Below are 15,626 nucleotides of genomic sequence, written 5' to 3' on the forward strand. Positions count from 1 at the left end.
AGTTAGAATTACCTCCTATAAACAATAATACAATCTTTATCAAACCAACTAATAACTCAGAAATACTGCAAATTATTCAGAATATGAAAATGAAAAATGGTGGAATTGATAATATTCCCTCCAAAGCTCGGAAAGTACTATCACCTTTAATTGTTAATGCATTAACACACATATTTAATCTTTGTATAGATAAATCAACATGGCCAGATGCCTTGAAATCAGCGGAGGTAGTTCCCATTTTCAAATATGGTAGCAAAATGGAGATAACTAATTATAGACCAATATCGTTAATATCTAATTCAGCAAACATATTAGAAAAAATAATATATAACAGATTCCAATCCTTCTTTGACAAATTTAATCTACTAGCCAAAAATCAATATGGTTTTAGAAAAAATATAGGGACCAAAGATGCTCGAAGTTATATCACGAACATAATTTGCAGTAAACTAGACAAAAGCAAACCAATAGCAATTACCTTTCTAGATCTGGCTAAAGCTTTTGATACGGTCAATCATGCTATTTTACTAGACAAATTGTATAACTACGGTATAAGGGGTAAAGCGCATAAAATAATAACTAGTTACTTATGTAATAGAAAATAAAAAGTAAAAATAGGAACAGCGGACAGCCGTTATGAAACAGTAATTACGGGAGTGCCACAAGGGACAATTCTTGGTCCACTTTTATTTATAATATATTTCCATAACCTGCTTGTAGATAGGACTAAAAGTACAATCTCATATGCTCATGATACAGCTATTTATACAACTGATGATACTTGGACCAAAATCGAAAATAAAATGAATATGTACCTAGAGGATATATCTACTTGGTTATTGCTTAATAAATTATCTCTTAATATAAGTCAAACTGTATATATGACATTCGGTAATTACTGTGATAGTGTTCCAAAAAAGAATGATATAAAAATATTTATTCAGGGTAATGAACTGAACAGAGTTGAACAGTATAAGTATCTGGGTATTAATTTTGATTTCAATTTAAAATGGGATCAGCATATTGAATATAATAAAGAAAACTAAGGTTATTATTATTATTGAAAGGTCAATAAAAAACAATAGTCAGCCCGAGTTGACCTACTGGGTTTTGGGTATATTTTACGTATTTAAAACGTTTAATGGTGCATATGATCGCTTCAGCTGAATCGGCTCTAAGGCTACTACTAAATGTTCGAAGATACATCTATTAAAATTTCGTAAAAAAGTGAAAAATACAAAATAATAAAAAAAGTAAAAAATACAATATACTATTAAAAAGTAAAAAATACAAGAAAAAAATAACTTAACATATCATTTTCTTAGTTTAATTGTTATCATTATTTGACGAAAGATCATTTCAACGAAAAGTCTATTTGACCGAACGTCTGTTCGGTGAGATGTCTTTGAGGAAACATCGTTTGAATAAAGGAATCCTCTCTTAAAAAAATGATGGACTTGGTTGTGAAGCCTTTAATACGTGATTCTGATTGGTTGCTATGGTCGGTTGCCTAGGTAACAGATGAGAACCCGCACGCTTTAAATTCATAACCCTCATAACAGTCATAACCCTGGTAGAAATTTTTCAGGTGTTTAAAATAAAATGAAATGAGGTTAAATAGTATGAAATCTGAATAGCGGATTCAGAAAAAAATATATGCAATATTACCAACAAGAAATCTTGATAAATTAATCATTACCAAAAGTGTAGTATTGAAACATGTGCATTGAAAAGTGTCACCCTAACCCTATTTGAAGTAGGTAATAATGTGTGTGTGTGTGTGTGTGTGTGTGTGTATGTTATTTAGTTTTTTTTTTAATATAAGTGAGAAGTGCAATTAAAAGAATAAAAAGTATAAAGATATATTGTGTCTCCGTGCCCAAAGTCGCCCACGGTGAGATTTAAGAAGTGAATTTAAAGAAAAGTTCAGTATCCGAGTCAGTGAATTTGAGTTTATCACTACAATGCCCTTTAAATTTTAAAATATGTAATCTAGATAATTGAACTGTTTTCATTCATATTTTCACACCAACGGCAATGTGAATTTTTTAATTTAGCGGCTCACATTTTGCTTATAGACAGTCACGCAGTAACTACTATCTCTAGCACATTGTATTTCCGGTTTCCAGTGTATTTTTACCTGGAGAAAATGATAAATATTTTGGCTTTTTTGTTAAGGCATTAATGAGAATATTTACTTTTAATAGTTGTGAGAGATTTTTCCATTGCATTGCATTTGCTCTCATTTAAAAACTAATTTCTAGAGAGCTCATTTTTTGCATATATATTTCTGTTTTGGTTGTGAAAATATTTAAAGTTGAATTGACCTTAACTGAAATACTTTTGATTTCGACTTCAACACCCATGATAATTATTTAGTCGTATAAGTTATTCACATCAGTGTCGGAATCGAAATAAAAAGTATTTCAGTTAAGGTTAATTGAACTTTGTATATTGTTTCATTGACACAAAATAAATCTATATGTAAAATATGTGCTCTCTAGACCCGTTAGTTTTCGAATGAGAGCAAATGCAAAAATAGAGAAATAGGCATCGATCTCAAAATCTCTCACGACTGTTAAGAGTTAAAATTCTTATTAATGTCTTGACAAGAAAGGCAAAATATTTATCACTTTCTTCATGTAAAACCAAAAAAAAAAAACCACACTGAAAACCAAAAATACAATGTGCTAGAGATAGTATTTACTGCGTAATTGCCTATAAGCAAAATGTGACCCGCCAAATTAAAAAATTCACATGTGCCTCAATGTGAAAATATGAATGAAAACAGTTAAATTAAAATCATCTGGATTACATGTTTTTATAGGTAGCATATCAAGTATCTGTGTAAAATTTCAATTGCCTAGCTTTTTTACAATGCAAATGAATAGGGTTGTAATAATAGGCTTATACTCACTGACTCTTCTACTGAACTTTTCTTCAAATTCACTTCTCAGACCTTAACGACAACGACTTTGGGCATTGTTAATATACTTATATTTAAAGTATTACAGAATATGGTAACATATGGTAGGTAATATGGTAAAAATATTAGCAGAAATTAGTGTACCCAAAACTTATGTTGTTTTTTCTACCAGGGTTATTAGACATAGATAGAATAAGGAGCGCGCGAAGCGCGCCTTCATTCCTACTGTCGTTAAAATGGCCGTGACCCCTAGCCTTAACGGGACATTTTACTTAAAGACATTTCACCTAAAGACATTCCACCAACCGGACATTTTGCCAACGGGACATTTTACCTAAAGACACTTCACTAAATGGACATTTTGCCAAGACTTTACTTTTACTTTCGTATCTGAAGATTTTGTTGCAACAATTTAATCAAAGGAAATTTTGTCGACGAAGGTTCGGTCGAAAACTTGTATGTAGGCAAATATGCATAATAACAATTGCTTAAGCACAACTACCTGCTGAATTGACTTTAGAAAAAAACTAATTAATAGTAAAACATGGAATGACTGGAGCCTAGCCGCAAGAAACAAGAAAAAATAATTTAGCTTGCAACAAAATAATTATTGCAAATTACGTAGTAAAGCAATTATTGCTGTGATCCGGAATAAAATTGCTATCGATTAGTGCCATTTTGATGCATACTTATTGGGTATCGGATGAGAAAATCCTTTTATATCGTTTTTCGTTACGCTTATAGTTTTGGATTATTTACGGAAAAACTAAGTCACTCACAGTTTTTTAACTTGCTGTTGCTAACGTTGCTAACGATTTCACAATAACTAGGTTTTTTTATTACAATATTTGTAAGTCGTTTTCGGACTTCACCGTGCTATTTGGCGAAATGTTCGGGTTGGCGAAATGTCTATTAGCAAAATGTCTTTAGGTGAAATGTCGGATTAGTGAAATGTCCAATTGGCGAAATGTCTTTAGGTAAAATGTTTTTTGGCAAAATATCATTAGATAAAATGTCCTGTAGGCACATCTAGTAACGGCATTTTTCAGAACTATTTTTTCAAAATTTCAATTCGCAAGCCCCTTCTCTTAATTATTTTTACGTGGTTAAAGAGGATATAGACAAACAAGGTAATTGTTAAGGTGTGTTATTGTTACATAAAGCATTCAAAATTAACCATACCAACCCATTACCACCTTTTACGGTTATTGAAGTCGATTTTATTAACGTGTTGTTTGAATTAATAACTTAAGTAGTGATAGGTCAACCTAAGCAAAATATTAAAATTTTTAATTTGATGGAATTTCCATTTGATCGTTTTTTAATTCGATCAAATTTTTGTAACTAAGTGTATTCGATCAAAATTCCTTTAATCAACTTTCCGGGTACCGGAACCGAAAAGCGACTGAGAGGAAAAATCTGGACCAGAAGGCGACGTAGAGATTATTAAAGGTAAATTGAAGGAGGATAGAAAATAACGAGAAAGATTAAAGAGGAATTAAAGAAGTAAAAGATGAGGTGAGAAAAGTGTAAAACAATGCTGAGCGAAACAAGGAGAAGAAGGGAAAGGCGGAGGAAAAAAAGTAAGATGTGTGAGAGAGATTTTATTCTTCACAAAGAGAGATGGAACGAGAAGAATGTGTTTGAGGACTAGCTGTCAGAGAATCTGGAAGAGATGGAAAATGAGGAAACGAAAAACAGAAACTTTGCGACCAAGGAGCAGATAAACAGAATTTGGAAAAGAGAGAAAGAATTAACAAGAGACAGGAGATCGGACTGGAGCAGTGGATCAATGTGGGAGACAGAAAAGCGAAAACAAGGCAATAATAAAAAGAGAGAGAAGGATGGAAGCAGAGATGGATAAGAAGCATGGAATGAATGAATGGATGGATATGAAAAGGAGAAAGATTAGAAAAGGAAACTTCACGGTGATAGTGGATTAAGTGGAACGTGTTTGGCTGGAGGAGGAAGGGAGGATAAGAAAGGTAAATGAGCAGAGAGGAGGAAAGAGACAACGAAGAGGAGGGGAGGACTGCAAAAAGGAAAAAAAAGAATGAAGGGGGCGGATACACTTTAAATCGTAAAAAAATGAAAAATCCAATTTAGGAAAAATATAAACAAAAAATTAAATTTTTTAATAATTGAAGGTGTATCTCTCCCCTTAAAAAGAGAAAGTTAATGGAAGTGAGAGAAAAAGAATAGTTTTATAGAATCACAAAGGAAGAAACACAAGGGAAAATGTGAATCTAAAGCTGGGTTAAACATAATATAAAATAGAAATAATTTGTTTTTAATGTTCATATTGTAAAAAAGTGTGTATGCAAAAAAAGATACTACTGTGTGTATGTGTATGTAATGTAAAAATTTGATATATATGTATATATATATATATATATGTATATATATATATATATATATATATATATATATATATATATATATATATATATATATATATATATATATATTCGTTAATTTATTCTAGGTTCGCAGTATTTGCTTTAGGATCTTCGGCATATCCTAATTTTTGTGCATTCGGAAAATATGTTGATAATTTATTAGATGAGTTGGGAGGAGAACGTTTACTTTACTTGTCCCATGGAGATGAATTGTGTGGTCAAGATCAAGCTTTTAGGAAATGGGCAGCTGACGCATTCAACGTATGTATAGTTTTTTTTTACTAAGAATTTCGGCACATAGCAGCTACATAAAGTAATACATTTATTCATACTTATTTATTTATTTATGTAACCAGAATTGTTATATACTAAGGCCGCTTGCTCGCTTTGCTCACTATCCCCCCAATTTTAATTTAGATAAATAACGAAAAGTCTATTTGACTGAACGTCTGTTCGGTGAGATGTCTTTGACGGAACATCGTTTGATTAAAGGAATTTCGGTCGAATGACCGCGACCCCTAGCCGTAACGGGACGGGACGTAATTTCACTTAAAGACATTTCACTTAAAGACACTTCACCAAAAGGACATTTTGCCAACACTTTACTTTTACTTTCGTATCTAAAATATTATAAGTTTAAAATATTTCTACTGCAGTTCTAATTTTAATTGTATTCGATATTCAAAAATCTTTTATGTTTAAACTCGCTGTGGTTATAAAGAAAGTGGTTATAAGTTAATGCATAGCAACCGTATGAAAAACAACATAAAATAACAAATTCTTAGCAGTTTTGTATTTACTTCGCGTCATGAATTTAGTTTTGTTTTGGTTCAATTCAAAGTTTTACTCAGGATTTCTGAGACTATATGGTTTGGGCGTCAGCTAGAAGATTCCGGATTGTCTGGGTAGGAGTCTGTTTTACTCGGTAGCCCGTGGGGATGCCCAGGTGCTCATTGTCAGCTTTAGAGTCAAGCACCTGGACAGGTGGCCCTTTAACGGAGAAGACGGTCGGTCGGACCGCATCCACGCCCCGGCCTGTTATATGCGGGGTTGCACATTTGGCCGGATTGAATGTAAGTCCGACCGTCTGTGCCCCTCCTTCTGTTGCTAGTAGCAGCATCCTCATTGCGGCCGGGGAGTCAGCAAAGTTTCGCCTCGTCGTCTGCGTAGGCTAAGGTGGTGATATGCTTGCCCTTGAACGTGTACCCTTTTTCCGTACTAAACATCTTTCTAAGAACAAGCTCGAGGGTTAGGTTAAACACGTCGAAGCCTAACGGGCTTTTCTGACCCCGGACCGAATTTAGATAGGGTCTGTAGGACCCTCCGCCGTACGGACTTAGGTGGTATTGCCGTCGTAGAGTGAGGTGATAGTTCCTTACCTTGAGTGGTACGCCATGACTCTCAAGGGCCTTGAATATGGAAGAGTGTGGTACAGATTTAAAAGCACTGGCTAAGTTTAGCCAGGTTACCATAAGCTCCTTATTCAACATTCATTGTAACATTCTTCATACACCAGGAAGCCCTGCTGGGCACTGCTGTATCGCCCGTTGGTTATGGTCCACTTCTACTCTATCGGCCAGCATCGCAGATAAGAACTTGGGGTCCGTATCTCCAAGGGAGATAGGTCTCTAGTTGGAAATGTCTGAGACGACACCTTTCTTGTAGAGTAAGATGGTGTTTGACTCTTTCTAAAAAGAGGGTGACGTTTCTAGGCGCAGGACAGTGTTAAACATCAGGGCAAGTACGTGGACTTCAGGATCAACTTTTGTTAAATCCTTGTAGGTGATTTTGTCCGGCCAAAGGGATATATTTAAACGATTTTTACCAGGCCCTTAGTCGGTGGAACACCTCGTTTCTTGTGAAGGGAGCACACAGAGTCTCGTTGCTTGCCGCAGATAGTTCCCTCCGATCGAACAGATCAGACCACTCCTCTCTTTCGTCTCTGTCGGCAGCTAAATTATTAAAATAATTGTAGACTGTTGTTTTGTTTATCTCACAGATCCCGTTGGGACCTGTGAGAATTTGTTGTACTGGCTGCTTCTTAGATGTTCTATAGAAATGTCGGAGTCTTGTGGCCTCACATATACGATCAGAGGGTTGTGCCTTATTTCAGGTGTTTGCTCTTCTATGCGATGCCAGCCGAAGGCAGCTGGAGTCCGTGTTTGGCGGATTGGCCGTTCTTGGTGGTGATGATGGTAGCAGCTGCTCGGCCTGTGTAGAGTTGGCCGAGCTTGCATCTATATAGAAGGAGACGGATTCAGGTTGCGCCACTTGGTTTCTGCCTCTTTGGGCGAACGTTGTCGGAGAGTGGAATACTTTATCCGACGACGACGACTCCACTTGTGCAACTCTCCCAGGTCTTTCAATCACCCTTGCGGGTTCCTGGGGAAAAGCACTTTGGTTGATGGTCTGCCTGGCAGGAGATTCAGTGACGCTACGGCTGGTGATCTGCCGTGTAGTCCGTGGGGCCGCTGAAGCAGACCCCAATGCAAGTCAGATGCTTGCACTTCTCTAGGCGCCCTCTTTGCCCGCAGGAATAGACGTTACGTCCGAGACGCATTTAAGGCAGTGCTGGGTTACTACCTTCCTCAGGTATCTGTTGACACCTTTGGTTGGGGTGAACCCGCAGCTTTAGCAGCGAAACGTATTGCTTCGCTCTGAGAAATTTTCCTTGATATGCTGGTTTAAGTTCTCGATGCGCGTCCTACCGGCATATCTGCTTCACCCTGTGCAGAGTGGACACCAAAGCTCTTCATTGTCTGCTTGAGGGAGAAGGACGACGATGGTTTCGCCCTCCTAAGCGATCGCCTTCAATACTATTTGTTCCATCTTGAAGTAATAGTATGGTCTTGGCCTTAATGTGCAGCTTGCCTCGCGCGACCCCCCCCCCCCCCCCATCCGGCTATGCCGGCACGAAAATATGATACGATCTAGTCTAATCAGTATCTAGTAGTTATCATTATTTCCTTTACCTATGTTTGTTCTTCCTTTTCTGCCTGAGCTCCTATCTGGAAAACAGGAGAAGAGATCTCAATCTCTAAATGCATACATGACTTACAAGTTATTGTGATTACAGTGCAAACTGTAGCTATAATACAATAGAATACACGGAACAGCATCTGTAGTTAATGTTTTTCACTTTTTGGCTCAGGTTTCGGAATAAATTGTTAGAAATTCTAAATCCAAAAATAAAAGGTCAATCCACGACTACACAACGAAATAATCAATTAGGATCAACTAGCGTGGTAGCGCCACGAAGGGGAATATGAGAAACAGACGAAGGCGCGGCGTTCGTGAAACTATTTATTTCTATATTGGTGTTCAGATTTTTCGTGATATAGAATAAAATGCTTATCGTTACTGTTCATGAGTTTTTTGGCTTATTAGTATTTTTTCTAAGCTAAACTGTGATTTCCAACGAAAAGATTTGTAAATAAGCCGTTTTTTTTCATAATAAACGGGTGTATATATCATAATGCTAAAAAGAGTATCTCGATCATTTTTCTTCTCCAGTGTGAAAGGACCGTGAAGTTGTCTTTTCAGCCCAAAAGTTCATTATGTTGTTTTGTTGTAAGCGTAACTTTCTGTATATTTTATCTGTGTACGTAAACTAATGAAATTATTACTTAAATAAAATGAAATATTTTTAATGTTAATGTATGTACCATAAACAAAATGTAACAGGCATAGCAAGTTACGTAGTAAGTATCTCAAGAGTTGTTTGTAATTGATCAATATATTACTTAAGTTTAAATTACCAATCATTTGACTTACGAACACGACACCTATGGGCTGTGATAGTATGATAGTAACTCACAATACATAGTAGTTAGCTCAGTTCACTGCCTATCGTGCGTCCATATATATTACACTTGAATACACGTATACACCTATATACACTTACCTATACTTGTAGGAGTCAGCACAATCATTTAATCAATAATTCTACCTCGACAGTTCGATTGCGCGTACAAATTTCAAATATTATAATTATTATTATTCGTTTGCGCGTTTGTATGATTTAAGGGGATGCCGAACTCAGCAAACGTTTTCGTTGAGGTCCGCGTTATCTGTGTTTTCGCCGTTACCGTCAGAGAAATCTAACAAACTAAAAAGAATTCACGACTAATTTTTAAAACTAATATTAAAATATAATGTTGAATTATAAATGTGTGAAAAAATCGAGTACCTTTTATGTAGCTTTCTTTACGAAGCAAAAAAGATTTAAATGTAATACGCGTATATTAACATGTACAATACAAAGCCCACAAAAGTTAAGCAAGCCAATGTATCATCGAGCGGTACACATGATGCAAGCTGCTAAAAACTTAACTCGAGGTTTGACCAAGTTATAATATTTTAGAGCACTTGATAAGAAATAGAATAGATTAAGGAAATGCTCTATTACTTCCTTTTAACATAAAGAACGGTCTCTTAACATTATCCCCCTGAAAATAATCCTAATAGGCAGAGCAATCCAATCCTATGTTTTATGTAACTTCATGAGAGAATACAAACTTCCTTGCATTAGATATCCTTGAAACAGCTAGCAGACTTCTCTTTCAAAGGTTGCATCGCCACGGTAGTAGCTGCGTTATCCTGGTTGTAACCCTGATCCAGGCCTTGCATCTCTCTTATTTTTCCTTTGGTCTCTCATAGCACCTGAAAACATCATACAATCATAAGAAAAATAGTAATAGATTGTATTGTATTCCAACCATACTCTCCTTATACCATTGTCAGCTAATTTTCATTCTTCCATCTGTAAATGAAATCCTGGGCGACGCTGTTAGCTGATTCAAAACTCTGTAAACACACATGGTGAAATTAGAAAGGAATCGACCTTTTAATAGAGAAGAGATACATACTTCAAAGTTGAATCTCAGTTTCAGTTCCTTGGAAAAAGTGCAGCACACACCTTCAGCAACGTTCATCATGAAGTATAACTATGTAACAGCAATTTCAGCTAGATAGTACTCCAACACATCTGCAGGCTCCAATAGTAGTATCAACCGTAGCTCTAAACATTGAAAACCCAGCTAGAAAGAGACACTTTTGCAGACTTTAGCTGTAATTAGCAGCTGCTCTAAACGCTGCTTGTTCAGACAGGAAGATATAGCAGGGGCTCAAACCGCGCTGCCGGCAGCACAACTGATAATTCGTCAACAGACATGAATGTTTTTGTTACTGAAGGTAGCACTGACCTCACCTAAATGCAACGCTGTCAAGTCTTTTGTCAAGCGGACCTAACCTAAAAAGCTTCTTTCGTCGACAACATGAACTATCCATTGTATGTGTAGTCGCCCATGAATCTCTTGTCCAGCGCCCAGCCGCCGCCAACAACACTTTTTCGTCCAACTTGATGAGGCGTACATGTCGAACATTCACATGACAATTCTTCTTTCTCCTCTGATGTACTACCGACCCGTAATCTTCGGCTCCGCATACCCAGCGAGAGCGAACACGATATGATGTGAAGTGCAACACTACGAGTTGCAACATGCCTAAACGGATCTGTGCTAATGTACAGCGAGTCTGTGCGACACCGTTGGATGGTAGGAAGCATAGACTCATCAGCCAAACCTACTCCTCTCCCTCTCCACTATTACGATTTCAAGACATGGAGTCTACAATGTAACGCAGCTCATGTAATCGTTTTTATGCGCGTATTATTTGGCTTTCCTTCTATCTGTTTGAGTTGTTGAGATGTCTACTTGGGTCGATTTTTCAGTGTGTATACATTTATCGGTTTTTAATTGTGCATCGTTAGCTCTATTACGGCCATATTTGTACCGCACTGGTACAATATTCGTTAATGTATTCAGATATTCCAATCAGCGAAAGACCATTGCGACGGTCACAAACTGACATTGCTGCGCTCGGCGAAGCTATGTAGCGTACATGTACATTGTTGATGGCTATAACCTCAGTTTGTGATCGTCACAATGGTCTCTTACTGATGAGAAAATCTTAATATTTTAACGGCAGGTGCTTCGTCCCCGTCTGCACTAATATATTTTGCATTTTAATTAATATTACAAGCGCTATAAAAAAAAACCGTAGGTGATGTGAGCGGCTGATGACTCGCTCGTCACTCATATCTCCTACGTTCTCTCTTCATGCAGGTAGCGGTACAAATGTACAGATAATATAAAACAGTAAGCGATGCATTGTTAGAATTTCCCTACAATCTATTATCAAATTTTCGTCAGTGCCGATATGACAAGCATAGTCAAATAGATTAAAAGCAAGTCTACGAGATGTGAGTAACTAATGACTTGTCCGTCCCTCACATCTCATAGTCACTCTTCTTAGTTTATTTGTTGCCTGTGATATTGATAATCAGAAACCTGCAAATATTGAACATGATACGTACTCGATCCATAAACTCAAGTATCCTATGATTTTTAGTGCAATTACAATATTTCCAGAAAATAGTATGAAGAGAAAGAGAGAGAGTCTTGGAGATGTGAGCTCCTGTTTTGTCACTCTGCATTTGCATCTTGTAGGCACTATCTTATTGTATTACTATCAGCCAAGATAAAAATCCCCACATGAGATCCTTGTGGGAACTATGTGGAATCGATACGGAATCATGTCACCGCTCCCTACAAAGAGTAGCACATTTCAGAATTCGCACCGGGGACTAACACAATTCGATTTTTGCCTGAAAAACTAGTACGTTTCAGAATTTGCACCGAAGACTAGGACGTTTCACGGTACAAACTAATATTATTCGTAGTATGAGAAAAACTTAATATAAAAAATTAATCATTTTTGTACTAGCTGACTCTCTGCATATGAATGTTATTATATGCCTTCTGATTTTTATAAATTTCATCAATTTTTGAATGACTTCGTCGTAAATTTAAGATGTGCTAGTCTTTATTGAAAGCGACGGTATAATTCCTTATGAAAATTACACATGTAGGATTTCGATGTTGAATACAACTTATAACCATATAGGTTTAACGTTTTTTCTACGTAATCTTCACATAGGTATCACATAGTTCTCATCACATGAATTCCATATGGTATTTGCATAGCAATTATAAGAAAATCATGCACACGCACGCACACACAAACATATATACTACAATGCATCTGAATAAGGCTATATATTACCTTGATAAATAGGGTCTATGGGAGTAAACCCTAAATACAAACTTCATTTATCGTATCATTTATTCAAAAATAGTTTCAGCTCTATAACGTATTATATTTCTTCTGTTATCATTGAATTGGGTGATGCTAAGAAAAGGGCCCCTCCAATGTCCCTCTCCGTGAGATGTAACCAAATAATTATTTTTTCATCTCTCCGAATCGATTTTATATCTGTTCTATCGATTCAACTATTATGAATATTGTATTTATAGAACTTCATTGCTTAACTATACGTTGCACTGTATTGAAATCGCAAATACTTCATTACGTGTGACTGTACATTACACTATATTTTATCGAAAACAGTTTATTGTATGTAACTGTACGTTACACTACATTGTAATGTAAGTATTGTACATTGTACATTGTAATGTAAGTATGTAATAATTCATCGCGTGCAACCGTTCGCTACGCTATATTTAATCGCAAATACTTAGTTCTGTTACTATACGCTACTAAACAATTTTTTATGATATTTTTATGAACACAATTAGTTAAAAATAAGTATAGAAGTCAATAAGGTGTCTTCCTTCAAAGCACAGCGTTAAGCACCTGAACGTAGTAATGTCACTAAACGCGACAATACTTGTCATGCCGTAGAGCACTAGTATCGAATTGTACTATATTATAGCTTGACCTAACGTAATTTGTTGCCGTTAATACTATATTACAATTATAGTAGATTACGATACAAGTGTCGCATGTGGCATTTTCTGGCACGGCGAGTTAAGCGTCCGCCGTGTAATAAAATGACAACTTATGTTGCGAGTATCGTACACTATTTTATAGCGTCTGCCTGCCTAAGCAGTCCTGACTGCACCGTGGGTTTAAAGCACGGTGCGATAAAGAACTACTCAGGTCACGGAGATATAGACGCGACATAAACGCGGACTTAGGTCACGCAGTGCTATAAAATAGTGTACGATACTTGTAACCAAGTTGGCATTTTATTACACGGCGTTCCGGTATCGGCGCTAACTACGCGCCGTGTAATAAAGTACCACTTAGGTCACACGTATCGTAATGTACTACAGAGTCTGTAAGTGCCTCAAATTAATAATATTATCTAATGGAATTTATTGTCTTGGAAACGTAGATAGTTGATCATCTACGATCAATTGGACAAAATGTTCCCTCATTTTTACGTTCGAAGAATAATTTACAGTAGATGGATTGATTCCTGATACAATATCAACAACTATCGCAGCAGAATAAATGTCGTAACTGCAACCATCGGGTTGTTGCATATTCATTTTCGAACGTACTATTTTTGTTGCATTAGGGAATCGCTTATTTAAATTTTTTTTCTTTCGCGTGCAATCTTCCTCCTGTGTGTTCTATGAGACTATCATAGATCTTAATAATATTACCATCATAATACGCCACATGCCAGTGATCATCGCACGAGCCAATTATTGCTGTGCCTTTGGTAAATGTAATTGGCTGAGCAAGACGCTCGTACGGTTCATACGTCACACTTTGCATTTCATATAAGTTTTGTCTTTTTTGTACTAAACGTATAAATGCATCTAATGAATCATCATTCAATTTGGAATGAACGGGTAAAACATTTATCTCAACTTGGTTTATGGTTATATCCTTATTTTCTATAAACATTAGTGTTAATGCATTATCACTCTCTGACCAAATATAATTTCTGTCGTGATTGACAAATTGTATTTCATTATCATTGTACATTTTCTTTGACGGTACCTTTCTTCTTAAAATATTTTTTCTTTTGTCTACACCCATTTTACTTTGGTTTTGAGCACTATCTATCACATCTTCTGTTTTAATGTTTTTACGTTTTACTAGTGTTGTAGGATTTAATAAATCATTTTCTGCCTTAGCTTTAATCTTGGACTCTTTTGCTTTTAAAATATATGCAGGGTCTCTAATAGGCATACTTCGGTTATAACGACTATCCAGAATTTCGGGTAACATACATTCTATATAAAATCGAAGTAACGAAGGTTCCATATTTTTATTCCAAAAAATATCATTCTTTTCAATTCGAGTATGTATAATACTCTTTGGTGTCCACAGAGCAAATATACAGTACGTCCTTCCAAAATTAAAATTAAAACTTAAAAATAGTTTTCAAGTTTTTAATACGCACTATTGCTTCTTCTGCTGTTAAATCTGCAGCTTGAAGAAAAGTTTTTATTTCTACAACACCATCTTTCTCTATTAAACCGTTAGGGGTGCATGCAAGATAAGGATGTATAGGATCAATGTACAAGCCACATTTAGAAATTGTTATATTTAACATTTGCTCTAACTGTCGTATAGCCTCTGTTTCGTGGTCTAATCCATACTGCATATCTACTGATCTCTCAGTTGATGGATACAGAATACTTTTTACTCTTGCTGCACAACTAGTGCTTTCTTGGCTACGAATGATATGGCCAAAATTTGAAGCTGGCAATAATTCCTTTCTAAGAGATATCCATTCCATTGATTTGTATTGATCTCGTGTACTCATTTCAATAGTTTCACGATTTAACTGTTGTTCCCTTAATTTTTTTAAATGACTTTCACGTAATGTACGCATCTCTTCTTCACTTTTATCAGTTTCTTGGGAATTTTCACCGTAATGTTTGTCTGTAGATCTTCCACCAAAGTTTCTTTTTCGACCTTCTAACGCTCTTTTTTGACGAGTCGACGCTACTTTTGCTTGACGCTTGTAATCCAAATTTGCTACAAGAGGCGGAACATTTTGGCATACGTGTGCATACTGCTACACTGAGAAATTCCTGGCTGTTATGGCGAATAACTGCTGCATACACTCTAGTTAAGTATGAACTGTATAGTCCAAAATTGATTCTTTTTCCTCCTATTTCAACACAGACAATATTGTTGAATGATTCAGCTATATTATTTGATAACTTGTGCTAAAATTGACTCTCGCTAAAATTGCTCATATCTTTTATGGTTTTTACAATTTTTTGATACATTCCAGTTTTTCTTCAATAAGGTAGATAATTAGCTTCTCTTTCGTTTAAAGGTTTGTTATTTTCAAAACATTTATAAGCTCTTCCCTTAAAATTGTTGTGTTCTCCAAATATATGACTTGGAATATTCAAAATGTCCAGTCCTAAAGCTTCTATTTGTAACTTAACATCCCTTTGTTCCTC

General features: G+C 35.9%; 1 protein-coding gene across 12 annotated transcripts in view; it reads left to right on the forward strand.

Annotated features, from left to right (window-relative positions):
• Positions 1 to 15,626, forward strand: part of Nos (nitric oxide synthase) — a 1,339,001-nt gene that overhangs the window by 848,409 nt on the left and 474,966 nt on the right. For all 12 annotated transcript variants that reach the window (XM_032601207.1, XM_031933451.2, XM_032601209.1 and 9 more), the window contains 1 exon segment: positions 5,412 to 5,586. In XM_032601207.1, coding sequence (XP_032457098.1) covers positions 5,412 to 5,586 — 175 coding nt within the window.

Source organism: Nasonia vitripennis (assembly GCF_009193385.2).
Source record: "Nasonia vitripennis strain AsymCx chromosome 1 unlocalized genomic scaffold, Nvit_psr_1.1 chr1_random0002, whole genome shotgun sequence".
Classification (NCBI taxonomy): Eukaryota; Metazoa; Arthropoda; class Insecta; order Hymenoptera; family Pteromalidae; genus Nasonia; species Nasonia vitripennis.